The sequence below is a fragment of the Eschrichtius robustus genome, chromosome 21 (assembly GCF_028021215.1).
Source record: "Eschrichtius robustus isolate mEscRob2 chromosome 21, mEscRob2.pri, whole genome shotgun sequence".
NCBI lineage: Eukaryota > Metazoa > Chordata > Mammalia > Artiodactyla > Eschrichtiidae > Eschrichtius > Eschrichtius robustus.
In genome coordinates, this window is record NC_090844.1 from 32,051,414 (window position 1) to 32,077,220 (window position 25,807).

General features: G+C 49.2%; 1 protein-coding gene across 4 annotated transcripts in view; it reads right to left on the reverse strand.

The window, feature by feature from the left end:
• The window catches only part of PLEKHA2 (pleckstrin homology domain containing A2), a 55,631-nt gene that overhangs the window by 28,322 nt on the left and 1,502 nt on the right, over positions 1-25,807 (reverse strand). For 2 of the 4 annotated variants that reach the window (XM_068531917.1, XM_068531919.1), the window contains exons 2-3: positions 15,989-16,152; positions 2,344-2,400 (exon numbers count right to left, since the gene is read on the reverse strand). In XM_068531917.1, coding sequence (XP_068388018.1) covers positions 2,344-2,400; positions 15,989-16,129 — 198 coding nt within the window. In that variant the 5' untranslated portion in view covers positions 16,130-16,152. Of the gene's footprint in view, positions 1-2,343; positions 2,401-15,988; positions 16,153-17,538; positions 17,579-18,729; positions 18,802-25,807 lie in introns of those variants that run through there. The other 2 variants (XM_068531920.1, XM_068531921.1) reach the window with 2 other exon arrangements.

The following is a 25,807-nucleotide window of genomic DNA, read 5'->3' on the forward strand; positions in this document are numbered from 1 at the left end:
CACGGTCTCGGAGCTCCGGTGCAGCTCGTGGCCTCCGTGTCCAGAGAGACCCTGCCCCACGAGGTGGCACCAAGAGCAGGGGAAGCAGCGGCCACCTACCCAGAGCAGTCGGAGGGGCTCTAAGCTGGGGTCTCTGGACCAGCTTCAGGGAGTCAAGGGGCCCTGAAGTCACAGGCAAAATCAGGGTGCGTGCACACATGCATGATTTACCTGGGAAATGAGACCACGCTTTTCATCGGACTTTAGAAAGGATCCCTGACACCCCGCCCCCGCAAAAGCCAGGAACACTGTTCCAGGAGGGTCTTCATTACAGTTAAGGAAGGGCCAGGCCCTGACAAAACGGAACGCGAGCTGGAGGTGGGACGGTGGGCCTGGCTGTGTGGAAGAGAAGGGCCCCCAGGCAAAGCGGGGAGGTGGGTAGCACCAAAGGCCAGCATCCATTTTTTTCTGGTTTGCCCAAGAATTGGTCCTGCCTCTGTCAACAGCCTGGACGACATCAAGTCAAGAACCTTTATCTCTGCTGGCCTCTCTGAAGGACCCCATCTTCCGGACACCAGCCTGCAAGAAGGAGCACCCCTGAACGGAGAGGCCACACAGATGCTCCGGCCAGGCTGCCACTGCCGGTTAAACGCTTTCCTCGGGGAGGGAACACCTAGGGGTTAACAAGAAGTAACCCGGAATGCTGAATTTGATACCAGCACCCGGCTACATGTTTTTCTGGGTAAACCCCTGCTTTCTGACATTGGGTCAGGCAGCAGTTAAAGGCTCTCCTCTCTGTGAAACCTGACCCAGTGGCAGCTGGGGGTTTTGCAAAACCCATCCAGTCCTGCCTCTCCCATCCATGAAGGGTAAAAGGCAGGACCACCCCTGCTAAATGACGGCAGCCTCCCAAGCTGAGAATTCTAGGAACCCTCATCTGAGCTACGTTTATACATCACGATTCTGCAGGAGATTGTATTCACTCTTCTCCCATCAGGAAAAACAACGACGACAAAACCCTCTCAAACAGGAGAGGGATTGGAGTTTCATTAATGTTTAGGTTCTCTGCTCCCCGCTCTCTGAATCCTCTTTTTCTGAACCTCCTAACGAAATGACCTAATGAGCTCTCAGCAAGACAGGACAGAAGAGGGGAGGGCCCAGGCCTCTGACCGCTGGGCCGGGAGGCGGCCACATTCTAACCACAAGGCATGCAAACTGCCTGCTTCCACAGGCCCTTCCCCCTCCCCAGGTCCTTCCCTGCTCCCTCTAAGGCGCTCAGACACTGCCTGCAGCTTCTGCCTTGGCACCCGGCTGTGTCTGCCGGACTCTGGCCTGCAGCCCCTGCAGCTGCTCCCACCTCCGGCCCAGCTGAGATGGAGGGCTGCCCAAGGACTCCCGAAGCCTGTTCCAAAAAGGAGCCAGGGGCCACTCAGATCAGGGCCTCATCCCCCTGAGGATGGGAGAACGTGGACAAGGAAGCCGAGGTCCCCAAGAGACTTGACGTGAGGGGTGTGTGGGGAGAGCGGGCCTTCCGGAAACTCGGTCCTGGCTGGGCGCCACCTGGCTCTCCTCACTGGACAGAGCTCCTCTTTCTAACGAGGCTCTAAATCTCCCAGCCTTTTTTTTTTTTTATCACTGCTGCACCACAGTTCAGCGCTGGTGCCTGCTCCAGGGAGGGGCCGCTAAACAAAGCTGAATTCAGCAGCTACGTTTGGGCATCAGCAGCCAGCCCCAGGCCCCACCCAGGTCTCAGCACGGAAGAGGGGCTGCTCTCGCCCTGTCTGTGCAAACAGGACCAGGGAGCGGATGGACTGTCGGCCTGCCCGCCGGACCCTCCAGCCCTTATCTGGCCGCTGAATGGCTTCCTGGCTCATCTGGGAACCTCCTCGGGGCGCTCGCAGCCTCCCCGCCACAGCGATCCCGTCCAGGTGATGCATATAATCCCAGTGCAGCCCTCGCTCCTTGTGAGCCATGCCAGTGCAACCACGCCATTTGGGAGGATCCTTTCCAGTCACCAGGGTTTTTGTTGTCGTGTCTGTGTTCCTTTTTGTCCCGATTACAAAAACAAAGTCACGTCCCACTCTTCCCCCCACCCCCCATCCCTCCTTTGCGGGAGCTGGCAGCATCACTGACTGCTGGGTGCCAGGAGTGAGAGGCCGCAGGCCACCCTCCAAGAACCTGCTGACCACAGGCCACCCCGCCCCGGTCAGCCGCAAGCTTCCACGGGCCACCGTGAGGAAGGGGAGCACTTTATGGCCAAGCAACATCCCCAGATGCCAATGCCCGAGGTGTGACGCTTCCTCCGGTTTACATCCTCAACCTACTCACGGACCATGAATCCCCAGAGCTTCAGGCCAACATTACCTTCGAGATGTAGGTCAGCTGCAAAGATCCGACAGCTCCTGCCCCAATTGCCAGGTTCTGAAAGACACATGTTTTGCGTTTTAAGAAGGATGCCATCTGAGGCAGTGAAGCACGACTAAGAGACAGAAGACCAAGATTCTGGTTCCGTTGATGCCACTTTCTGGCTTTGCAACCTTGAGCAAGTCACCCTACCTATTTCTTTTTTGATTTTTTATTTTATATTGGAGTACAGTTGATTAACAGTGTTGTGTTTGTTTCAAGTGTACAGCAAAGTGATTCAGTTACACGTATACATGTATCTCTTCTTTTTCAAATTCTTCTCCCAATTAGGTTGTTACAGAGTATCGAGCAGAGTTCCCCGTGCTACACAGTAGGTCCTTGTTGGTTATCCTTTTTAAATATAGCAGTGTGTACCTGTCAGTCCCAGACTCCCTAACTATCCCTTTCCCCTACCCTTCCCCCCTGGTAACCATAAGTTCGTTCTCTAGTCCTTTACCTATTCTTCAGCTCACTTTCCTCGTCTGTAAAATAGTGGTAATTCTTGCCGTGGGTATGTGGACTTAACACTTCCCTTGGCCTCATTTATTATAGAGAGGTATTCTAGTACAGTGGTTAAAACTGGGGGCTCCACCATTTGACTATGAATAAGTTCCTTCACCGCTAAGCCTCAGTTTTCCCTTCTGTAAAAAGAGGGATAATAATGGTACCTACCTCACCAGACAGTTCTAAGGATGAGTTAATAGATTTACACCACCTGGAAGTGTCCCTGGTATGTAGATGACTCTGAACAAGTGTTAGCTATTTTATATATATATATATATATACACACATATATATATGTATATATATATATATATACATATATATATAATTCTTCAAATTCAAATTCTTTTCTTAACAAATAGGGTACAGGTTCACACAATATAGAAAAAAAAGAAAAGAGAAAACATATTTCAAAGGACACTTACGAGTACCAAATGGAATGATGTCTGTACACTATAAGACACTAAGCCAGCGCACTATTAAAACATCAAGAAACTCACAGGCACCTTGTCTGGCAATATTCTACCCTGGCACAATCTCTTTGGCTTTCTAACTTCTCCACTGTCAGAAATGAAGTGATGAAGACACACGGGCGGTAGCGTACCAAAAAAAATGGCCAAGATGAGAAATCACAGCTGTGGAGTTTCTCATTTATAACTTGGCAAATCCAATCCCACAGGGACCTGAGAACGTGTCCATAGCTCCTGGTGGCCTCTTAAACTGCTGCCAGAGGCCTCAAAGAATAACCTGGAAGCCCTCATTTTGAAGACCTGGGGTCTTCTCAAAGCAATAAACAGAGGCAAATCTAGGACAATGGGGATTTAGTAAACTTCCTAAAGGGTCAGTGGTGAAATGACCTGTCATTCCAGGAGACTGCCCTTAAGAAATACCTTAGGTGGCAGGGGAGTGTCCTTCTAGGCCCAATTACCTAAATTAACATGCATCACTTGAAGCAGAGGCAATGTGTGAAGTTTCCTATTCACAAGAAAATGGATGGGGATAAAACCACAACGGAAGGATTCTCAGAGCTCAAGAAATTCAGAGAGAAATCTAGAAAGGACAGCTCCCCCCTTTTGCAAATGAGGCCATAAGTCTAAAAGCTGCTTTTGAGTAGCTGATTTAGCATTTTGAATATGGACGATTAGATTTACACATTTGTTTTAACTACATAGTGATTGCATTTGTTTTTTCTTTTTTTTTTTTTTAGAAAAAACTCTATTGGGTAATGAAAGATAGGCCTTGTATCCCTAACTTAGAGTCCATAAAGGAGCGACAGCACCCCAAAAGGCCAGTGAGCAGCTGACACTTCCCCGGAGGAGGCCGTGAACCACCCCAGGCCTCTGCTGGACACTGGGCACCTGGCCCTCCCCCAGCCCCCGTTCTGCACTTGAGGAGAGTGACTCATGAGTGAGGGGATTTGCTCAAGGTCACACAACTGGCTCGGGTCTCCTGACTTCCACGCTGATGCCCTAGACGCAGCACACTGTCCTTTCAAACCCTTGAGCGGCTGGAATTCCAGCTGAGACATTATCGCCCTAGGACCTCAGGCAAGTTTCTCTACCTATAAAATGGGGCTCATCCACCCCACCCCGTTTCCTAGGCTTGTTGTGAGAGTTACATAAGAATAAACAGCACAAGTCCAGCAAAGGGCAGCTCCCATCCCCGACCCAGAGCGCTAATTACAAGACGCAGATGCCAAGTCTCAGGGCCACTCTTGCTCAACTTGCTCTCCTCACCCCAGACCGCAGCCTGAAGGCCTCCAGAGCCTTAGCCTGAATTACAAGCGATGAAGTGGGATTTGGGGAGCCACTCAGACACTAACCTGTGCGTCCTGCCAGATACGAGCTGATCCCATTCCAACGACTTCATCCCCCCTACCCTCCAGAGGGAGGGCAGCTCCACCCTCAGCCCCTGCCCCCCTGAGCTCTCCCGCTTCAGAGACAAGGCCACATCAGTCTCCCGGCCCAGCCACCCTGGGACGGGGGTGTCCCCACGCCCCTCACCACGGCCCACGCTCGGCCTGCCTGCTCCTAGGCTCACAGGCACCTCCCTCCACCATGAGGAGCCAGGAAAATCTGACGCATGTCTGAAAATGCAGCTTCCCTCCACCTTCCTCCCCACCCAGGGGGAAGTGAGTGACAGGAGAAAATAGCACCAAGATCACAGAGGCTCGATCCAGACGGATGGCTCAGCGTCCACTCCGATTGCTGGACCTTGGAGATGAATGACAACAGCTCGCTGCCAGGATGGCAGCCCGGGGCAGGCACTTCCCGGGCCAGGAAGAATGTGCCAGCTGCCTGAGCAGAGGGCTTTGCAGCCAGATGTCAGGGCAAGGACACCAGGAGCCAGCACCTGGGGAGGGCCAGGTGTCAGAGCCCATGCAAGCACCATCTCCTCCGGGGAAAGGATGGGAGGCCCTGCCTTCACAAAGCCTTGCTGTCCACCGCTGCAGCCTGCCCTGCCCTCCCGCCCCCGCCTGAATTCGTGCACGCCATCCTCCAACTCTGGTGCACATCAGCCTGTCCCGGGCAGCCTGTTTTAAAAGGCCCAGGCTCAAGCCTCACCCGAAAGAACACTGAATCAGAATCAAGTGGAGTACGGTCAGAAAGTGCACATTCATTTTTCAAGCATCCCCTAAATAGGCCCACGTTTGAGAACACTGGTCTACATGACAAAATCTAGCCCTGGACTTTTTGTTGTTGTTTCTGGCCACACGGTGCGGCTTGCGGGATCTTAGTTCCCCGACCAGGGATCAAAACCGTGCCCCCCCCTGCAGTAGAAGTGCGGAGTCCTAACCACTGGACCGCCAGGGAAGTCCCCAGCCCTGAGTTTTGTATTGGAGTGTATCTTACTGTGAGTTTAAGTCTCTTCTTGCTAGATTTTAAGCACTTTGAGGACATGAGTAGCATCTTATTCCTCTACCCAGGAGACAACTCGATTTTTAAATGAAAACACAATTTGCATGGTGGTTAAGTTCGCAAACCAGTCCTTAAGAGCCTGCTACCCTCATAGGATACTGGACAACCAGGACAGCTTCTCTCTACCACTGGCAAACACTGTGCCTTCGAGAAGACCTGTTCAAGCTCGAGCTTGGGTGTCACTTGAGTCTGCAGTTCCCCTGTCCTGGGGCAGGAACTGGGTGCGGGGGGGAGTGAAAGGAAAGAGTCCCCAGTAGAAGGGAGTCAAGGACCTGGGGGAGGGAGTTGAGGAAGGGGTTAGGGAGGGGCCAGCAGGCGGGGAGCGGAGACAGAGGTTGGTGGGGAGGCCGCCTGTATGGATCACCTGGGGACATTTTCATACAAAGAATGCCCGTGCTTCATGCCAGGGTTTTAACACAAAGGGTAGGGCCCAGGCACCAGTATGTTTTTAAAGCTCGAAGGTGATTCCACCTTATGGCCAGGTCTCAGGCCCCCAGCTGCAGACTCTGGCTGGGCCTGCTGACTCTGCACTGGAGACCCAGCAGCGGGTGAGAAAGGCCAGTCACCCTGTCGTTGCACCATCACCAAGAGGGAAGAGGAAGACGCCAGGGCAGTGGGCAGAGAGGGGGAAAGGAGATCCCAGCACCACGCTGGGTGTCTGTGAGTCAGGAGCAGCCTGTCCACTTCTGGGGCTTCTAAATTTTCTGGAACAACGTAGGGCACAGGGCACGTTCCTATTTAATGGCAGATGGTTTTAGGAAGACGTGGCCAACCCTTGCTTTCTGCTCAAGGGTTCTCCTGCCACCAAGGGCCTCAAGGGACCTCCCACTCCCTTGAGTGGGAAGCAGGGGGTTGCTTCTTTCCCATCACCAAGGAAGGAGCTGAGTGAGGTGCCCACAGAGATGTGACACACCTCCCAGGGGAAGCCTTTTTTCTAGAAGCAACATTGTTTCTTGAAAGAGAAAAATGTCCCCATTTTCTAGTGAGAGTAACAAGAACACAGAAATGACCAGAAGACCTACCTACAGATTCCTAAATTCATGGAATGTCAGAGCCAGAAGGTTCTGCGGCCGCCCCATCATTCACCACGAGTCCTCTAAGCCTCACCTTGGGGAAATGACTTCCTCAAGGAGCCAAGTGAAGACAGACAGAGGTCCGAACTCCCAGAGTCAATCGGGTGCTTTGGCAAAGCACAGCCCGAGAAAGGAAGGCGGAAACTGACAAATGTTTAGAGTCTGTTTTGAACCAAGCCTGCTGCACACTGTCAGTTCATCCTAACAACCCATTTCACAGGTGAAGAAACTCGGGATGGAGCAGGAGAAGCAAGTGCTCCGGGTCACATGGGTACTGGGTAGTCAGGCGAGGATTTGAACCCAGCCCTTCTTGATTCTCAAATACCATGCACTTGCCTTTAATACCAGGCCACCTCCTGTGAGACAGTCCTTCACATCTACCAGGACCTGCTCATTATCTAAGAGTTGATTATCACCGAAAGGTAAATACAAGAGCCGGACCAGCAGGGTTACACCAAGACGCCCTAAACAGTTGCCCAAACTGGGCAGGGCAAGAACTAGTCAAACTGGCTCTTGGGTGCCAACTCCAGAAGACCAGGATTCAGAGAGTGAATAGGGGGAAGGAGAGATGCTGGGCCTTCTGACCTTCTCCTATGTGTCTCCTGGGTGCCTGGCAGACAGCAAGACACACAGCAGGCAGTCAGGACCTTAAACTCAATAAGCCCACTCCTCACCCCTTTCCTCAACTCAGCCTCCAACACATTTGCTTCAAACTCAATCATCACGTCCCCTGCACCCTCTAAATGATTCCCTCCCCAACCTCCCCACGTCCATCAGCCGCTCCACATTCTCCCACAGTCAACCGGGTTACCACGCCTTCGACCGCTGAACTTCGCCCTTCGGTCAGTCACCAAGCCTGCCACCGTCTTCCTTCAATCGGCCTTTAGATCTATCTGTCCCTCCCTCTCTGTTCCCACTGCACCACCAGCGTGCTGACACCCCAGGAAAATCCAGGACAAATTCCTCGCTGTCTTCCCCAATTCCAGGCCCTCCCACTTCCCCGTCCATCCTGATGTCACTGCCAGAACAAACGTTAACAAATAGCACCTCTGTAGCGCTTTAGAGTTTATCAAAGCACTCTCCCATTCATTACTTTATTTAATCTTCACAGCAACAATGTCAGAGGTAGAGACAACAGAGGCTCAAAAAAAGGGGTGTTTCCGAATTAACGTGTTCATCAAGTTGTCCTGTGCTTGGCTGATATAACTAACAAGATGGATTCTGAAGCAAAATCTGATATGCAGCCCTTCTCGCAAACACACCATTGCCTGCTTTGCCTTAGAGACATTTTTTAAAATAATAAAATGGCATTCTTTTGTATATAAATAGATATATAACTATATAAAAATAGATGTATATAATAGATACACTAAACAAATGCTGAAGGTTACAATCTAAAGCAAAACTTAACGACAATATAACCGAAGACAAATTTTAAGAAAACTTAAAACAGTCATCACCATGGTTCTGCATTAGTAAAACCTCTGCTAAATTTCATAGCTTCCACCTCTTTAGCTGCTTGGACTTTAATATCCAGTAGTGCTAGCTATTAACATGATTGTCCCAAAGTGCTTCTTAATTTTTACTTCTTTTTAATTTAAACAAAGTACATCTTGTTATAAAAACGAGAATCGCCCTAAAGAGTAAGATTACTATAGAAAGCGCATAAAACAAAACTACACTTACAGTATTTTATATTAACTCTCAGAAAGTCCATACAACATTTTAATTCTAAAACCATTAATTTAATAATAATTTACCCTAAGCAGAATTTGCATTTTGCTGAAAAAAAAAAAAAAAAAGATCCGTTGCTCGAAATCTTCTATTTGGAGTTTTTTTCCCCAAAGGAATTCTGCATTCTACTCTAACCCAGTATGGACAAAAACAGGCCAGAAATTCCACTTAACCCTTGAAATCATGTGTCTCCATGGATAGTTAATATACCAATTACATAAAATCCATGAATTAACAATATTTTGCCCCTAAAACTGATAAAGATCTGAAAGTTATCATGATGGTTATATGTGCTGAGAATATCTCTGGACAGACACACAAGAACCTGGAAACCCTGGCTGCCTCTAGTTAGGGGACCTGTGACTGGGGGCCAGGAGTGGAAGGGAGAAACGTGTCACTAAATCAGCTTTCCCACATTTAGAATTTTATACCATGTGTATGTACTGGCCATTTTTTAAAGAAAGTTATCTTCCTGCTTCTTGGCATTTTGACTTTCTTGGCAGGTTTAGCATATGATGCAAAAATCTTTTAAACATTGTTGGATTTCAGCCAAATTTTGCTCAAGGAGGTTTCTGATACAGAAAATGCAATTTTCAAAAAAATAGCAATTTTCACCCAGCCTTTAAGGCAAAACTATTGTCCATTCCATGTTATATGTTAACATCGTTTTCTACCACTCTTCTGTATTCTTTCTACTAAAATGCAGCCAAATATCCATCTTTCTGTAATACAGCTGAAGCTCTTTGCCCCTTTCAGTGGAAAGAACGGCTTTCAGCTTTAAAAAAAACAAAAAGCAAAAAGCAAAGGGCTTTTATCGGGGCCCCAGAGTTACAAGGAGAAATGCTATCTTTTTGGATATTACGATGATTCATAATTCACATCATGGCCTTTGTAAAGTAAGAGCATCTGAGTATTTATTGGCAAAAGAGAGAAAATACAATCTACAGAGTAAATCTGACAAGGACAACTATCTAGTGCAATACTGTTTTCATGCTTCTGTTTATCCTTTGTTCGGGACTATATAATTTAGTCTCGCAATTACCTATCCACGTGGGCATCACAAGAGTTGAACGTAAGCATCCCCGTGCAACTAAAACATAGTTGGTTACTCGGTCGGTAATAAAGTAGAGCAGGCTAATTAAGAAATTTCACCTTTTCTGTCATGATAGGGACCAACATTAAATTAAATACATGTGCTGGTGCCATAATATCATTGTGACGTTTGGCAGGAAATCCAGCCCATGTTTGTCTCTATTCAGGAATTATTTGTGTGCTTGATATTGTCAGCGGATTGATTTTTAAATGCATGAACCAAATCAGGGGCCATAGTCAACAGTATTGAAACTTTCCATTTATAGGGTCCTTTTTAGCTAATGGGTTTCATCCTCTATCTGTTTGGTGCCACCACTGCCTGGATTAAAAAAACCTTGATTTCATACTTTATCACATGGATTCTAAATTCCATCAGGCACTCAAGGCTGTACCTGGTCCACCACGCTGACCCCCGACACGCACCCACCACCATCCCGCCAGCGGACATGCCGCTGGCCTCCTAAATCTGCCGTCTTGCTGCAGCTCTGCTTCCAAGGGCTGTCCTCAGGTTACTGGATCCATTCCGTCCCCCTGCGTAGAGCCAGGGCCATGACCGTCCACAGTGCAGTATGCGTGCAAAGCCAGCTCCCTTGGGACCACTCTTGGGCCTGACTCACGGCAGGTCCCCCGGGGCATCTGGCTAAGCATTTGCCAACTTCGGCCTGAGCTCAGACCCTCGTCGGGCTCCCTCCCCTTCCCTGTCCTGCTTCCCAGTTCTCTCCTTAATAGAGAACTTTCCACAAATCCTTGTCTCAGTGAGCCCTGGTCTCAGGGTCTGCTTCTGGGGAACTGGAGCCTGAACACGCTCCAAGCAGGCGAGCTCGCCTTCCCTCCTGGGCGCTGCCTCTGTCCCATAGTGATGCTGCTTTCCTCACAGGTGCCCTCCTGTCCCCTTAGGCTGTGCTTAGGACAAGGCGCCTAACAGTCAAGTGAGATACTATAAGTGAGAACACTTTAAACCTGTAAAATGCGCTACAAACGTGAACCGCTTGTAGCAATAATGACTCCAACCTCGCTCATCCTTGCAGACCTGGATCTAAGCCACCCCTCCTTGAAGGGGTGCCCTGCAGCTCTCCCTGCCACAATTTTATCTAATCCTCTATATCCTCACTTACAGTGCAAGCTCCATGAAGGCCCAGACTTCTTTGTCTTATGCACTGTTGCAGCCTCAGCATCTAGGCTGGTGCCTGGCACATGGGGCGTATTTAGCAAACATGTGTTAAATAACGATGCTGAATTCAAAGGTCTTGCTCTAGTCTCAGCCCCTTGGGAAACAGAAGGGCGAAAAGCCGGGTTAAGGATCACCCAAAGTGCCTACGATGACATGCCTAACGTACAAAGCAACTCAGTGGCAGAGCCAGGACCTCATCCTTGATCTCTTGTCTCCCAGGCCTGGGACCGCTCCATCTGAGACCCCACCTCCAGGCCCTACATCTTCCCTGGACCACAGGGGAAAACTGCAACCCCTTCTCCTTCACCCAAACTATTGGCATCTGGGCTGTTCACTTTAATGATAGCTACCTTGTTATAAAGACGGACTGGGTGACTTCCTTGGTGGCGCAGTGGTTAAGAATCTGCCTGCCAACGCAGGGGACACAGGTTCGATTCCCTGGCCCGGGAAGATCCCACATGCCGCGGAGCAACTAAGCCCATGCGTCACAACTACTGAGCCTGCGCTCTAGAGCCTGTGAGCCACAACTACTGAAGCCCGTGCGCCTAGAGCCCATGCTCTGCAACGAACAGTAGCCCCCACTTGCTGCAACTAGAGAAAGCCCATGTGCAGCAACGAAGACCCAACGCAGCCAAAAATAAATAAATAAAATTTAAAAATTTATTTTAAAATAATAAAGACGGACTGGGATTTTTAGCACTGTAGGGTTTTTTTTTGCTTTTTGTTGTTGTTGTTGTTGTTTACCAGTAAATTTTTTTTTACTGAAGTATAGTTGATTTACACTGTTGTGTTAATTTCTGTTGTACAGCAAAGTGATTCAGTTATACGTATATATATATATATATATATATATATATATATATATATATATACACACATTCTTTTTTTAAATATATTCTTTTCCATTGTGGTTTATCACAGGATACTGAATACAGTTCTCTGGGCTACACAGTAGGACCTTGTTGTTTATCCATTCTCTACATAAAAGCTTACATCTGCTCACCCCAGCCTCCCACTCCATCCCTCCCCTGCCCCCCTCCCCCCTCAGCAACCACTAGCACTGTAGTTTTATGTGTGCTGTTTTCATCTCCCCAACTAAACCTGAAGCTTCCTGGTGGCAAAGACCTCTCTGAATTCCCCTCCACACCGTCTTCAGGACCCTGCACAGGACGGAGCACACATATCCGTTGGAGGAAAGAGGCGGACAAAGATGAAGCGTGCAGACGCTGAAGTCAGACAGACCTGGCTCCAGTGCCCGCTCTGCACTTACCACCTGCATGGCCTTGAACAAAGCCGCGGACCATCTCTGCACCTTGCAGAGAAAGTGAGAGAGCCCCCGGGCCCCAGGATTACTGGGAGGACCTAATGAGATAACACATGCCAAGCATTCCGCACAACGGCTGGTATATGGCAACCACTCAGTAAGTATAACCTGCAGTTAGTAATACTAGTAGCAGTGGTAGTAAAAGCAGGCTCCCAAACACCGACTTCCAAGTGGTTTAAACAGGCAAAGACCAAAGACCTGAGTTCAGAAAAAATCCTGCTTATTAATGCCTATTAAATACCTAAACTATTACATCAGGTGTCTCCTTTTCCTTATACACTTAAGATGTTCAGTAACTACACACAGTCCCCAATGTCCTTCTCCACAGGGAAAGGCCAACCCCCCTCCCCCCGCAGTTTGCTTTTCTGGGTCACCTCCCATCCATCTCCTCCTGACTCCTGGCTCCCTGCTTCGCCCCACTTTGCAGAGATTGCATTGGGTGTAGACTCCATCCCCAGTCCCAGGTAGAGCAGTGCTGGACACTTTGCATTTCACACAGGCATCCCTTCTGATAGCCTCATTCATTCATTCAATGAGCTCACATTTATCAAATGCTGGACAGTTGGATCAAAAGCCAGATGAGCACCTGCCCTCTAGGACGTCCCAGCCCTGCGAGTCCCCCCGCTTCTCTTTCTTAATCACAGACTCACCTTTGAGAGCTCTCCTTCCTCCCAAGCAGCATTAGGATGACTGTCTCATTCTCAGTAATAATAGCAGGCGAGCTGGATTCAGATGGCCAGGGTTAGAATACCGGCTCAGTCACTTTTTTATGACAAAACCATGGGCAAATTTCTTTCCCTCTCTGCCTCACCCACCTCACCTTTAGAATGAGGATAATGATGCCTACCAACTAGACCTGTCGGAATGAAATGAAAACCCAATGAGCCTATATGGGATAAGAACCTAAAACAAGAGTGGATATATGCGTATGTATAACTGATTCACTTTGCTATACACCTGAAACTAACACAACATTGTAAATCAACTATATTCCAATAAAAATTAAATAAATAAATAAAAAATATAAGAGAGTGGGATAATAAAAACATTTTTCTAAATGTTTTATTTAGAAAAAGTGAAAAAGTCTTAAAGTTAGATTAATTGGTTTTTTTAAATAAATTTATTTATTTATTTAATTTTGGCTGCATTGGGTCTTCGTTGCTGCACGTGGGCTTTCTCTGGTTGTGGTGAATGGGGGCTACTCTTCGTTGCAGCGCGCGGGCTTCTCACTGCGGTGGCTTCTCTTGTTTCGGAGCACGGGTTCTAGGCGCGCGGGCTTCAGTAGTTGTGGCTCGTGGGCTCTAGAGCGCAGGCTCAGTAGTTGTGGCGCACGGGCTTAGTTGCTGCGTGGCATGGGGGATCTTCCCGGACCAGGGATCGAACCCGTGTCCCCTGCATTGGCAGGCTGGTTCTTAACCACTGCGCCACCAGGGAAGTCCCAAGTTAGAGTAATTGTATCCAAAATGCCTACTAACTGTTATGCAGTAAAATCATTTATATACTCAAAAAAAAAAAAAACAATGCAGTCTTTAGAACAGTGCGTGGCACATAGTAATAAATGCTCACTGATACGATTTTACAGCTTACAAAAAAGATCTACCCTTTAGTTGGAACGGCTGTTTGGCGTTAACACAACAAAGAGCTAAGCTAACCACTGAAGAAGACGAAGTAAAATGTTCTGAACTATTGCTATGTCACAGCAAGACTCTCCTTTTTTAGGCATCTGCCAAGCCAGCTAAAACCTCTGCTTCCAGGGAAAATGTAAAGAATCTCGAGCAGGGACCACAAGTTCTATTTGTAACTCAAACTCAAAGAAGGCTCTAGAACAAAGAGCATCCTGACAGCTCAGGGGGCAGAGAGGTGCAGGAGGCTGCCCTGGGCAGGGTGCGACCTGCCGCAGAGGCTGACCCCAGGGATCCCAGCAAGGCGGCCCGAGGCACAGTGTCCGAGGGAAGTGCAGGTTCTGGAACCAAGGGACAGCCAAGTCAGAGGGCAGGACACAGCAAGGGAAATCCCTAGCACTGGCAACAGTTGAGATCCGAGATGGTGGCAATGTGGTCCTGGGTGATCCGTCACCAACAGCAAGACTCTCGGCCTGTAGCCCAGGGCGTGAAGGAGGGTCCACTCTCAGGGGAGGGAGCTGGCAACAGCTGGGCAGGATTCCCCAAGCATGTGAATTTCAGTTAGCAACAGTCCTGGCAGGAAGCATGGCACTAAGCAGGTAAATCAGGACAAAAATCCATTCGAAACACCTGAGCTAATAAGGCAGGTGAGCAGGAGAAGGTACACAAAGGGAGAAAAGGGAAAAGATTAGACCCAGAGACCCCAGCCTGGGGCTCAGCCCTGGCCCATCAGAAGCCAAGTGTACTGGCAACAAAGACTTGATTCCAATCCCTCCAACGGTGGGAAGGCAGCACCTTAAATGCTACTTCCTTTCATAGTAGATGTGTTGACCCAGCTGTGGGCAGCCGTGCAGAGCAATGGAGGGAAAATGATGCAGCAGAGCCCAAAGGCAAACCCAAGACCAAAACATCGTAAGAGGCGAGCATTCCAGGTACGTCAAGGATGGGAGTGTCTGCGTGTAGGTTTCACTCTGCACGCTCAGCACATTAAATGAAAGTCGCCCACAGAAGGGTTTACCAGGGATGTGGGGTGAAACGTGGGGCTTCTATTTAGGGTCAAGTCTTTCCCAGAGAAGGCGATTAGTGGCAGTGACCTGAGTACGTTGTCTGTATTTATAGCATTTTCTCTCAGCCATCAAATCCAGAGGACAAATGCCAAAGGCCTCTAGAGGGTGAGTACCCGGATTTTTTCCACTTCACCTCTTAAAGCAAAACCCCTCCCCTAACACTCAGACTCTCCTCTGCCCAAGTCTCTGAACGAGAGCCAGCTCTCAGCCCACACACCCCTTCCCGCCCCAACAGGGCCGTGACCCACGACCCTGCTGGGTCCAGAGGCCATGCCAGGCCTTGGGGCGGGAAGGGGTGTGGGACCCACCAGACTGCTCCAGGGAAGCAGGAAAGGAAGAGCGAACCACACTCACAGCACCAGAAAAGAAGACCTGAGATCCCAAATCAGGAGCAGAGCAACTTTTTCCCAGACTGGTGATGACTCAAGGGATTCCCGGGCACAGCAATAAAGCCTCGGGGGCCGTCTTCGTGCCTGATGCCCCAAAACGCTAAGTGAGTCACCCCGTTCTGCTGCGTCCTTGCCAAAGTCAACTCCAATGTGAGCCTCAGTTTCTCGTCTGTCACAAACTGGGTGGCCCCAAAGTCACCTCCCACCCAGGATCCTATGACTGCCTGAGCAGGAGACCAAACAGGTCCAACCTTTGTCCAGTTCAGGGAACCAGGTCAATTCTCTGCTGGGTAGGAGCCCCAGACTGGAAGAGCAGGAGTGGTCACGAGGCTGCACTCCTGACAGAGGTAAGAGGAAGCAAGCCATGCCTCAGAGCCTGCATCCAGCCCAGCCAGCCTCTGCCGGACTTTTGCAAGTGTTAAATTCCTAGGCCTGAGAAAAGACACCAGATCCCCCGGGGCAGGAGAGAGATGAGCTTCCTCCTCCTCCAGCTAAGACCTGGGATGGTTTCCTGTGCATGTGTGTATGCGTGTGTGTGGGTGTGTGTGTGTGCGCGCGCGTGCGTGTGTGCCTTTGTGGGGTTTTTCCCTCCCTCCTGACCAGCAGGTTGTGCTGCCCATGAGAGAGGGAGCCCTTGAGGCTAACCCTGTGTGCATCCCCCCAGCAATGATGGGCGGCCGGCCGCCCTGCCTCTTCCCATACCATCTCTTACCTGGGGGTTGTCCATGTACCACAGAAGGCAGTTGGCCTGCGTGTCCAGAATAAAGTACCTCCGCAGAAACTTGCCGCTGTTCTCATTCTCCTCGATGTCCAGGAACCCACAGATTCGGTTCTGCCGATCCACATAAGGCATTCCTGGGCTCTGCTCACATTACCCTGTGTGGCAGGAGGGAGGGAGGGGCCATGAGAAGGAGAGTAAAGCGGGTGCCTCACTCCGGCCTGACTCCCCTCTGCCAGAAGGGAGGCTGGCACCCTCTCCCACTGGTGTCCTTCCCCAGGGCCCCAGATGCCCCAGCCCAACCAGACCCTGGAAACTTCTGTCAACTCTGTTCCATGAACAGTCACCAAAATCCATTAATTCAACTAACTTTCCTGAGGCTCCACTACGTGCCAAGCAGAGTGCTAGGCAACTTTACATGCATGGAAGATGTGAGTCTAGACTCTGGGTCAGGGGCCTGGGTTCAAATCCCAGTTCTGGCCACTTACTGATGTTTGTGTGACCACAAACTGTTTAACCTTTCCATGCCTCAGTTTCTGCATCTGTAAAATGGGGATAATAATAGGACCTACACCAGATTTTGTTGAGAATTAAGTACGTGACAGACATAAAGCATTCATAAACACTAGGTATTATTATCACTCTTCAGAAAAGCCTTGTAAAGTAGGTTATAACCCAATTTTATACGTAAAGAAACTATTGCAGAGAGGATTTAAGCTCCAGTGCAAACACCTGGATAAACTCTGCCGAGAACTCAGGTGTGAAGAGCTGCCCCTGCAGCTCCATGAAGGTACCAAGGAATCAAATCCGAGGGGTTCCTGGGGCCTGGGGCAGGGCCACACCCCTCAGCCCCAGGATCACTTCCTTCACTTTGCCGTTTCCCAGAAGCCACTTGTAATCGAAGGAATGAGGGAGCAGAAGAAAGCCCAACCCTGAACACTTTCCTGATTGCAGAAGAGGGTCCAGCGATTTGAGACAATCCACACCCTCAGACGGGCCTCCCCTCTCCTGGCTCCCTTCTGTCTGTCTGAAGAGCCAAAGGAAAAGGCAGGAGCTCTGTTCTCCTCCCCAAGAGGAAAACCACCCTCCAACAGGCAGCTACACCCCACCTGGACGCACAATGCACTGCAGAAGTGGGACACGGTGCCCAAGGGTTAGAAAACCCCACGTGACAGTCAGACCTTCAAGGACAGACGCCACCCACCCCACCCACCCCTGGTCCTGCTTGGCTCCAACAAAGCAAAAATTCACTGTGACCCAAGCCCGCCATGGCCCTGAGCCTATGACTAAGCACGACTGAGAGACGGCTGGCTTCGGGCCGTGCCCTGCACCATGACCCTAGGTCAGCCCGTGAGCTACCAAGATGCCACGCCCGCAGGCTTCCTGGCCAGGAGGAAAGTCCCACATGCAGAGACGCACATTTCCACAAGACGGGGCGAATTCTAAGGATGTGGATGGTGGCGTGGTCTGCTCTCTCCTGCCCCCGCAAGGGGCCTTGCGGTGCTGAGACGCTGCCCCAAGAAAAAAATACCCTGCTCACACACCAGGATGCCAGGAAACAGTGAATCCCTTGATTCCAGGTAAGGTCAGGCAGAATCCCAACGGGGCAGATGACTCAGTCAGGAGGGAGACGGGTCAGGGGATCCCACGGCGACTCGCTGGGCAATGATGGGGGACAAAAAAGGAAAGCAGGCAGGGAAACAGGACACAGATGAAACAGCACAGCTAGAAAGGAGTAAAAGAGGAGGAGAGAAAAGGAGGAAAAGTGGAAAGAGGAGGTTTAAAAAGATGGCAGAGGAGAACGAAGTAGCAGCACAGTGGGAGAGGAAGACCCCGAGGGTGAGGGCCAGTGGGGACACCCCTGCACGCAGTGCATCACGTGGTCAGAGGTCCCTGGGGCCAGATCCCCAGCTTCTCGGTACCTCCCCAAACTAAGCCTCCATCCTAGCTCCTGTCTCACCACTGGCCAATGTGAGTTCAGGAAAGAGAGAGAGATGGGTTCAAGCCAAGGGGTAGGGTCAAAAATGGGGAGGGAGAGGCCCAGCACTGGTTGGGGAGGAAGCGGATCCCTGAGAAAGGATGCGGCTTTCCCCAGGGAATCAGGGGAAATCAGGAGTCCCAGGCGGAAAGGCTGGGTCGGCCCTGCAGTGAGGGTGCACCCAACCCCCAAGAAAACTCAGCAAATTCCCCTGATGCCAGCCCAGCCACAGAGACAGACGTTCCGGGGGATTCAGCGCTGTCGCCACCCCGGGACATCCCTAAGGGGAAGGGTATAAACTGCAGTGGATAACAAAGCCAACCGTCTCTGGGTGCAGCCGGTCAGCACAGCACCCGACTTCACGCTGCCTTTCCAATGTCTCCTCTTCAGCCCAAGGGGCCTTTTTCTCAAGTCAGAGGCCAGAGGAGCCACTCTTCCCACAATCCTCCAACAGTCTACTCTTGTAGAGGGGGCTTCCCACTTGCATGGTGGGAGAGGACCCTCAGGGACCAAAAGGAAAGATGATAAAAAGAAGAAATCTGGTTACACATCTCCTGACTGTGGTTCTAGCCCAGAAAAAAAAAGCTGCTCAGATGTCCTGAGAAGCAGCTGAGTCACAGGGCTCATCAGCATGTGGGAGGTGGGTGGGGGCAGGATGGGCGGCAGGAGAACCAAGCATCACACGGAAGTGTGGTTAGAACGAACAAGCCCACCCACGCACAAGCGACAAACCCAAAGATGGCGCAGACACACAAACCTGAGGTCCTGAGCCCGGCCCTCTGACACTGCATCCTCATCCTGTGGGTGCATCCCTTGTCCCAGCAGCTGCTGGTACAGAGAGCCAGCCGCCCCCGGCCCCCAATCCCCTCTCCCTGCTTCTTCAACCTGCCCCCCAGCACCGTCCAAGTCTCCGCTGGCTCCTCCCCTTTCTCCCAGAGAGGCCTCTCACATGCGATTAACTCTGCCACCCCCACCCCCAGCCCCGAAAACCAGGCAGGGAGGGGAGAAAAGGAAGTGCCAGCAACCGATCCATAAGGGGCAGGACACCCTGATGCACATACACATACTGTCTATCACCTCTTCGAAATGTCCTTTCCAACTTGCATGACGCTCCTCGGTTATACGGTTCTAGCCTGTCTTATAAACTTTAAAATCACTTGTTATCTTAAATTTCATTTTAACCGAGTTCCCCAGTGTAAAAATACTGGGGGGAGGGTGACACTGGGTGATGCGCCCCCAGCACTTGCCCCATGCATATCCCCAGCCCCACCGTATCCTGGGTCCCTCACCTGGACGGTGACTCTCGGCCCATCTCCTGGGACAGCACGCAAAGTGTTCTGGCTGGGTCAGAGCACCGGACGGTACTCTCTCAGGCCAGCCCCTCCACCTTCGCTCTAATTCCTAACGAGACCACCCAGCGAGGAGCTCCTAGGCCATCACAACACATGCACGACAAAGAGCACAGACTCTGTGCGCAGGAAGGGACCTCGGTCCACCGCACTCAGCACCCTGTCTTTCCAAAGCATGCCAATCTCCCCAGCGTTTTCCGTTTCTAGTGCAAAATTCACAATATAACAATGCTGGCATTAAAAAAAAAAATCACTCTAGCCAACTGTTTTCACTTTTGCATGCTTTTTCATGCTTCTGTCCACATAATCAACCTTCTTAAAACTTTAAATTATACCGTAAACATGTTCCATGTTGCTACACGGTCTTTATAATCAGTGTTTTTAATGGTTGCATAACATCACTGGACTGGATTTACTATAATTTACTTAAACCATTTCTCCATGACTAGACAGTTAGATGATATCCAATTTTTCTAATGCTAAGATTCATCTTTTTATACTTTGTTTCTTCTTTTACACATGGATACAGCATAAATTCCAAGTAGTAATAAGACTAGATCATAGGTTATGAACTTTTATAACTCTTGAGACTTATTACAAAATTGCTTTCTAAAAGTATTTCATCTGTTTACACTGCAGCCAGCAACATATTGTTACCATTGCTATAATCTTACATACATAATGTTCTCATTATTTTAAACTGTGGCTAGTTTAAATATATAATGACGCCCAGTGAGGCAGAACATTTTTTCATGTTTGTTTCCTGCTTCACATTCCTTCCTAGACTTTGTTAAATGCAAATCAAAATTATGTGTGCACACAATCAATTTCTCTCCCTCTCTCTCCCTCTCCCTCCCTCCCTCCCTCCCTTTCTCTCTTTCTCTCTCTCTCTCTCTCTCACACACACACACACACACACACCCCCCAAACAAAACCAAAACATAGTCTCAATAATTCAAATAAGTAAATAATGTACCTTAATGAAAAGTAAAATAGAAAAGAGGCAAGTTTTACACCATTTAGATTTCCTTAGTACATAAGTTGCTAAGCATGTGCTGCAAATGAAAATACGTTAAATATTTAATTGATGGTAAAAGTGAAACTTTTTTTTTTTTGGCCGCGAGGCTTGCAGGATCTTAGCTCCACCACCAGGGAGGGATCAAACCCGGGCCCCCTGCAGTGGAAGCACAGAGTCCTAACCACTGGACCCCCAGGGAACTCCCAAAAGTGAAACTTTTAAGAAAGAAAGGGACTTTGCATGGAGTTACCCATTGATCAGCAGCAGAAAATGGGTTAAATGTCAACTAACCCGAGATTCCTGGCCAACACTTGCCCGCTGACGAGATGAAGCTCGTGAGAAAAGAATCAATGGCTGCCCACCATCGAATGAGGTGAGGGCACAGGGCAACATCCCTGTCCCAAATATCTCCTCTACTGCCCATTCCAGTGCCTAAGCCTCCATCACTGGAGGAGATTCAAGCCAAGAATAAAATTCTCCCCTAGGAACTGAGACAACTGACATCTTTATCAGGCTCATTAATACACGAGAGACAACTTGGGACCAAGACCCTAAGAAAATAAAACATGTCCCAACGGGAGACTGAGGCCTTAGCGGGGAAGAAAAGCAAGAAGGCTGTCTCCTGAAGACACTTCTTAGGATTCTTATACACCCGGGACAGTAGTATGAAGCTTTCTGGAAAGCAATTTGGCAGTATGGAACAAGAGAGCTAAAAATGTTCATATCCTTTGACCCAGAAATTCTACTTCTAGAATTCCATCCAAGTAAATAAACAAAGATGCAAATACAGATTAAAATAAAACGATGGCAACTGCAACAGAATTTATAATGACACAAAGTTGGAAATGCCCTGAATGTCCAAATGATTAGGGAATAATAAATAAATGATAGGACATTCACATAAGGAAATGCTTCACAATCTTTAAATAGCTATGTTTTCAAGTACTTTTAAATGAATTAGGGAAAAACTCCCCAAAAGTTTTTTAAAGATACAATAATATGATTTAGAATATGATCCCAGTCCTCTCAGTATTATTTTTATATTTCTATATTTGGATAGAAAAAGACTGACATCCAGGCACTAAAATATTAGCAGTTATTATCTATGGGTCACGGGCGAATTTTATCTACATCTATATTTTTTTCCATGTTTTCCAAATTTTCTACAGGAAATGTATGTTACTTTATTTAGCAGGAGGGAAAGCTATTTAACTCCACACACACCCCCATCCCCAGGGTACAAGTTTTGAAGCTGAGAATAAATTTCTCAATTCTCCAGAGTCCATAAACAAGCAAAACCTTGCCTAAATTATAGCACTCTTGGGACTTCTTAGTGTTTCAAAGTCTTAAATCTAATAAAGCCATGTTCCACCCATCACAACTGCCCAAAAGCTAGGTACCTACCCAGAGGGCTTCGGCACCCTCCAATCTAGTTGGGTTTCTTACTTCCTACTGCAGCCTCCCCTAAGAGAGGCTCTTTCTTTCCTCTCTGGGTTTGGTTGCTTGCTCTCTGGTCTTCATAAGAGGAGCCCCTGTCCTGGGGGTCAACTAACTGAAGATTCACACCCAAGTCAGTGCCTCTTTCCCTCTGTTGTCACAGAGCCTGCAACACAGCAAGCCCAGAAGCAGGGATCCTGACAAAGACCCTCCCCCCCAGTGGAATTTTCCTTCTTGAAACTTGGGAGATGGGACTGACATCTTTAAGTTAAATGTCTAGATAGATGAATGAAAAGATGGATAAATAGGTTTGGTTTTTTTTAAAGAAAAGCTAAAGAGCTATTAAGTCATGAAAGCTCTGGCTTACTGTACTGGACGTCTTATTTTTAAGATCTCTAATGTGGCTTGAAGATACAGGAAAAAATAGAGTGAAATAAGGGAGATTCATCTGCCTGATCGTCCTGATACTTCTGAGGTAAATGCAAACGAAAGAAAGTGGTAACAGAGATAAAGCCTTACATGGTATTGGCCCCAGGATGAAATAATCCACTATAATCTCCGGTAGTTCAAAACTCAAAAAAAATGAATCCATTTTTAAATTTGGATATTTTTCTTTCATGTTACTTGGCGTTGGTAGGAAAGGGAATTTCAGGGATTTTGCTCCAGAGAAAAGTCAGGAAGGTGTTTCTAAACATAGTGGGGCGGGCAGGGATGCAGTGAACACATCTGCTATCTTGTCATCCCCGAGGGCGGAAGCAGATCAGTGGTAAGTGAGAGGGATACCAACAGGAAATTGCTACATTTCTACAGGAGAAAGTTAATCGGGAAATGACATCAGAGGTCTCAGAGAGGGCTGTAATAAGCAGACAGGAACTGGGGTGTGGAGGTTAGAAAACGTATGGGCCATGCGAACAGAGAGTTCGCCTATGTTTCCATCTCCCGCCTACATAAGGGCGCACTGCGGAGGGCCCACGGACGCCCAGGGCCCAGTGAAAACACAAGAACCACAACAACAAAACGCAAGCATGGCTATTTCAGAACACAGCTCTGAGGCTGGGCCAAAGACTCTAACTTCCAAAATGTGGGAACATCTATTTCCTACTGTTATAATATCATTGCATTCTGAAGCTGTCATAAAGCACATTCCAAATAGTCTGAGGCCGGAGAATGATGTGAGCGAGAAGGGAATGTACTGAGAACGCATTCCCAGCGGAAGAACAGGCTGAGGAATGCAGACATCCACAGAAATGGGGAGGGCAAGAGAAGGTGCCCAACGTCCCCTGGACCCGAGAACTCTGAATGGAGGGCAAGAGACACTCGAGGAGTTTTTTAAGGGAAAAAAATACTGGGGAAAAGGCAGGAACGACTGACTACTGATACCACTCCAACAAAGATGCCAAAAACAGCAAAACGTTTTAAACACTCATGACCTCTCTGAACAGCAGCTTAATCTACGTTCAGAGAAAATGTGGTTGTTAGAGCTGGTAGGAAACAAAGGCCTGCCCTTGACTCAAGGCTCCTGAGACCACCTTCCCTCCCCCCGCCCACCCCAGAGTTCACCAGCCCAGGGAGCAGCCCCAGGGGAGATCTCCCACTTTCAGAATCCAGTTACTAGGCTCTGCGATTCAGTTTCACTGTAGGGCCTCTTTATGGTAGCAGCCCAGGAGCTTGATCTTCATTTAAAACTTGACCTTCTCACCCACTAACACCTGGGCAGTAGGAGAATGAAAAGAAAGCATCCTTATTTCTCCTATGTACTAGCCTTTTGCAAAGTGCTGAGGGAAAGTCTAAACGGCCTAAGCCTGCCCGTCTAAAGGCACCGTGCTCCCGTCTCTGGATGTAGGGAAGGAGGAGGGGCCAGGTGTGGCACGGAGCACGTGCAGGTGACAAGGATCGGTCTGAGAGCATCTGACGAAACTCTTGCAAGAACGTGACCATTGAAGAGGGCGTGCTGATTTCAGCTACCCACCGATGTGCTGGAGTGAAGTGAAAGGGCATGGGTTTTAGAGTCAGACAGACTCTACTAAACGCTTCAGGGCCTATTTCCTCATTTGCAAAATGGAGAGAATCGCTGTACCTACTTCAAAGGCTGCTGTGTGGATTAAACGAAATAATATGTGAAAAGTGCTTAAGAGGAGGTCTGGCAAAGACTAAGCACTGGGTAACTGTTGTAGTTAAGATGTGTGCGTGTGTCGTGCCTCACAAGTAGTACGTGGCTCCCACCACTACGTAAAACACGGCAGGCAGCTGCAGGCCGTCTCCACCCCTCAAATGTCAATAAGTAAATCCCACTGGGAAAGCAGTGACGCTGGAATCCCTCACAAAGAAAGGCATAAGCTGCCCTTACTCTTCTGTCTACTCCAAGAACCATCGTATTTCTCATCTCGAAAATTCTCCAAAAGGTTAAAAAAAAACAGTCTGAGAGATCCACCGACTCCATCTCGGCCAGGCCACCCTGAAAGTTAACAGAACCAGGCCTGCGATCAGATGCCAAGGAAGGGCCTCTGGAGCCACCTCCTGCACGGCCCGTGGGAGAATCACAGCAGCAGAGATCCGCTCTGCACATGGATGGCCAAAAGGGAGTCCTAGCTGATGGGAGGGCGAGCCCTTGCCTTTGCACTTTAACCACAGCGTTTCTCAGGGAGAAGGGGACCTCCCTCTTTATCTCAGCTGGCAGGGCAGAAAGGCAGCCCAAGGTTCGGAGTAAAGGTCAACGGGGCCTTCCAATGACTGTCCCACTGCAGCAACCACAGGCCTGTGCAGAACGGGGAGCAAGGGACCCCATCCCTCCCGCCCCCCAGCAGCCCTGTCTCCCTGCCCTGGCCAATTCCCTGGCTCAATGATGGGCTTTTATCAGGCAGGGCTGGGATTCTGCTCTTGCCATAGACTGTCACACTATAATATTTGCTCTGCTTCCTTCCTTTCCAAAGCCTAACAGATTGGATTGCCGGAGTCCTCTCCAGCTCACTAAGACACGTGGAAAACTGAAAGTAAGGCAGCGGTGGGAAGAGGGAAGACGCCGAGCAGTGCAACGCCCCAGCACCCAGATCATCTTTTCCAAGCTCCACGACTATCTCGGCCAAAATAACTACTTACTACAGTTTCAGGGAAACAGAAGAGATATTTACTGCACTGGGGCCACAGCAAGATCTAATCTGAGGCATTCCAGCCTTTTAACAGGGGCATCACCCACCTGCCCACCTGCCCCATGAAGAAGACCCGAGATCAATGAAGCGCCAGCTGGATGCACATCCGGAGATCGCGGCCCTGCTGCTCCCGGCTCCCTAGTGATCCAGCACTTTCAGCAAATACCAGGCAAGCTAGCAGGAGAGCTGCTCGGAGGGGCTTGGCTGGCTGATAGGGCTGATGATTCTCCCTTCCCATTTTTGCAGAATCTCTCCATAAGTAGGCACTGACCAAAATCTGCATGTCTCCAGGATTTACTTTATTTAACCTCGGGGGAAAACACCGAGCTGAGTTACAGTTCAGCACACTACGATGACACGATGGGATTTGCAGGCCCTACTTCCTCATACAGAAGAGAGAAGCAAGCACCAACGACAAGGGAAAAGAAGCATTGCACACTCTCCACCAAAGGGCAGGTGGTTCCCCAGTCCATACCAAGGTGATTACCCATCTGTGAAGTGAGCGAGGCTCCCATCAGTAGGAGTGCCATAGGCACTCTGTCAAAAGCGGGGTTTACAAAGAGGGCGAAGGATACTTAGGTCCAAAGGCAACACCCAAGGGAAACCCTCATGAACCAGCTCAAACCAGCCTGAGGCACCACCACATTGCTCTCTTCTCTTCCATCTGGATAGGGGCAAACAATTTATGTGCTTGCAGTCACTCACTCATTCATTCAAGAAACGTTTACTTAGCACCTAGTAGATGTCATACACAGAGTCTAGGCCACAGAGTCTAGACTGCAAGCTATGGCAAAAGTCACCTGCGTTCAAGGGGCACACAATGGAGAAGGCTAATATATGAAAGGATGAGGAGGCTTTTTAAAAGCTTCCTCTGGCTTCTCAAAG